The 3,535-nt window shown below is 36.5% G+C and overlaps 1 protein-coding gene across 1 annotated transcript in view; it reads left to right on the top strand.

The window, feature by feature from the left end:
- The window catches only part of LOC107684560 (2-hydroxyacyl-CoA lyase 1-like), a 10,346-nt gene extending 7,328 nt beyond the window's left edge, over positions 1–3,018 (top strand). The window contains exons 16-17 of the mRNA XM_016480847.1: positions 686–872; positions 2,120–3,018. Coding sequence (XP_016336333.1) covers positions 686–872; positions 2,120–2,152 — 220 coding nt within the window. The 3' untranslated portion in view covers positions 2,153–3,018. The remainder of the gene's footprint in view (positions 1–685; positions 873–2,119) is intronic.
- Positions 3,019–3,535: the final 517 nt, after the last annotated feature.

The raw sequence follows: 3,535 nt of genomic DNA, 5'->3' as shown, positions 1-3,535 counted from the left end.
AAAAGACAGTATAAGTCATTATAATCCGTAATTATGTCCCCACTGGATGCAACAAATGCCTTGTTTATACTGGGTTTTAATGTTTTTGTCTCGTTGCTCCGTGAGACGGCATCACAGTATGGTAAGGGGCTAGGGCTGCACGATAAATCGCATGCGATATTTGTTTCAGAAAGGCGGGTGTGTTAATGTGTAAAATATGTTATGTGTTTTTTGAACCTTAAACTGCATAAACACATTTCATTACACCAAATACACAAAATAATGTTCCTTTTAGCAACACCATATGACCCCTTTAAGGATTTAGAGAGGATCTGTAAAGAAGAGTGGATCAAAATCTCTCCTGAGATGTGTGCAAACCTGGTGACCAACTACAAAAAACGTCTTACCTCTGTGCTTGCCATGAAGGGTTTCTGCACGAAGTACTAAGTCATGTTTTGCTTGGGGATCAAATACTTATTTCACTCACTGAAATGCAAATCCATTTCTAACCTTTATATAATGTGTTTTTTTTTCTGGATTTTTTGGTTGGTATTCTGTCTCTATACGTTAAAATAAACCTACCATAAAAATTACAGACCCTTAATTTTTTTGTAAGTGGGCAAACTTACAAAATCAGCAGGGGATTAAATAAATATTTTCCCCACTGTATCAAATCTTGTAGATAAAACTGACCTGTGTGTCTTAGTGCTCCTCCGGTGACGCTGCTACCAGAGGCACGGTACGAGCAGGTGATGAGTGCGTTCGGGGGTCGTGGGTATCTGGTCCAAACGGTGGAGGAACTCCGCAGTGCACTACAGGAGAGTCTGAAAAACACACAGGCACCCAGCCTCCTCAACGTACTTATAGACCCGGCCTCAGACCGCAAACAACAGGTACTGTACACACACACAGCCTTACATTATAGTTCAATCTGCTGCAATATCATTAACAATTTAGATAAAGCACTACTTAGTTGTATATTCTCATTTTAACCCTATAAAGCCTACTGAATCATATTTGATATGCAACCAAGGTCTCTAAATTGTCAGCATGATAAAAACCTTGTATGCAATCTACTACATGCCTTCTATCTCCTGATTGACAGTATATCATTTTTAAGCAAATACATTTTCAAATGTCCCTCTTCAGGTTGTGGTTCATGTGTCTTTTTGGTGTGCAATATTGACTGATTTTTATAAAGTAAATATAAGAATAACTTGTTGGTAATATTTTAAGATGAACACTTATTGGGCTGAAGCAAGCAATTTAGGTCTACATAATTTTCCATACATCATTTTTTTTCAAAGCCAAATCTGAATGTTAAAATGTAGTATCAAATATGAAACATTAGGCTTTTAAGGAACGTTTATTTGTGCATCATATTAGTCATCGTTGTATTGCACTGCATTAAATGTTTTGCCCTCACAATAAAACTAAGCATTTAAATATCATCTAAGTCATATGATTGGGAAATGTAGTGTGAAACTGATATTTATATACATTTTTATATCCAGTCTGCTATACTATAATGATCTCAATTATTTACAAGCTGTCACAATTTCAACTTATTTTTGGGCAATTTAATTATCAGCAACTACTCCAAATTGTATATTTTTGTTCCGTTTGAGCCACTGAATAAAATGTAGGTGTTTTTCCCCTCTATGAGCCCCATATTCTCTTATATAATACTGTACGATCCATAAACATTTGATTTATCAAATATGATAATGAACAAAAAACACATGCAAACTTTTTTTTTTTCAGAGTTCATAACATCACAAGGTCCGTGTAACCGTAAATTTCAACACTCACAATTTTTTTTATCCCTCTCACATACACACACATTAAACATAACTGACCTTTCTATTCTTGAACGTTTTGAGACCCCCATAATTAAAAGTTGTGACCCTCTTTGTTGTGCTGGGTGTATCCTGGCAACCGCATGCAGACATATTGAAGAATTGGGTGTCATATCAACCTGGGACACTGAAACTCTCTGTTTATGTCACACTGACGCTCAAAGGGCTTCCCCAACAATGACTGGAAACTTTCTAGTGTTACAAAAGCATTTCGAGATAAACAGGATTGACTTCAATGGAGTTTCTTTATTGTTCAGTGAGACTTTGTGTTTATCTCCTAGGAGTTTCCCTGGCTGACACGTTCAAATCTGTAGAGCTGAGAGAGATATCGGATGAGATCGGATCATGTCTTGATGACCTAACGCTGTTTCTTATACTACATTTGGTCAATTTACTGTAGGTGGCACAATTTCCTGTTAAAAGGAAAACTGTATAATTTAACATTATCTCAGTCTCTGCTGACTGAAATTAATTTTCATAGATTCCAGTTCTTTCTATAAATACTTAAATGCATAGTTCATCCCAAAATAAAAATTCTGCCATGATTTACCTCGTTGTTCTAAACCTTTATGACTTCACATATCCTGTGGAACACTAAAGTAGAATTTTTCTGAAGAATTTTAATGCGCCTCTTTCCATACAACAACAGTTCATAGGGTGCCGCAAGAATGAGTCCTAAAACCTGGAAACAACTTTTACGTTTACACTTCCAGTTCCATCGTCCTGAAGTCAGTAGGTTATTGGTTAAATGCCTGAAATTAGGTCTGTACTCGAGATACAGTATTGTCCCATTTCATATTATCTGCAATAATCCAAAAGCCAGTGGAAAGATCTTACTGACTTTTTGTCGAGGTAACCATGGTGATGCTAACTTTCAGGTTGGCTTACAAAAAATCATCCCTGCAGCACTTTGTAGTGACCATGTCTGTTAAACTCCAAACAAGCACTAAAAAGCACCATAGAATTAATGAATGTGATTTGTGCACTATATTTGTACTATGAGCTTCTAAAGTTATTGTTCACTGTTAATATTCACATCTACCATGCATTCTTTTGTTAATCTTCGTAGCTTCTTCGCTGTAGTCACTATGAACTGTCATTCTGTGGATTAGAGCAGCGTGAAGTTTCTTCAAAATATGCATTTATTTTGGTTGTTTGTTCTTTTTTCTTGTATTTTTCCCCCCAAAAGTCATACAGGTTTAGAACAACATGAGGGTGAGTAAATGATGATTTTGAGGTGAACTATTCCTTTTAAAGGGGTCATATGATGCCCATTTTCCACAAGTTGATATGATTCTTTAGGGTCTTAATGAAAAGTCTGTAACATAGTTTGGTTAAAATTTCTCAATGGTAGTGTAAAAAACACCTTTTTTACCCTGTCAAAAACAGCTCTTTTCAGAGCAAGCCGTTTTTGTAGCATTTTCCTTTAAATGTTAATGAGCTCTGCTGACCCCGCCCCTCTCTTCCGAGCTGCTCTCAGAGAGACTGTTTACTTTAGCCGCATTCATCGTGAAACTTGCTAATTAGCACATTATTAGGAAAGGCGATTTGCAAAGATTCATTACAAAACATTATACTCACTTCTTCTGTAGATGAGGCTGGATCATGAATGATTCGTGTGAACATAGATGCATTTATGTAGATCGGGGCGCATTCCCTTCAGAAACAATGTAATCCCACTGCATCTTCAGCGGCTC

Source organism: Sinocyclocheilus anshuiensis, unplaced genomic scaffold (assembly GCF_001515605.1).
Source record: "Sinocyclocheilus anshuiensis isolate Anshui unplaced genomic scaffold, SAMN03320099.WGS_v1.1 scaffold225, whole genome shotgun sequence".
Taxonomy (NCBI): domain Eukaryota; kingdom Metazoa; phylum Chordata; class Actinopteri; order Cypriniformes; family Cyprinidae; genus Sinocyclocheilus; species Sinocyclocheilus anshuiensis.
Note: the sequence above shows the minus strand (reverse complement) of the source record. Positions and strands in the feature narration are given on the sequence as shown.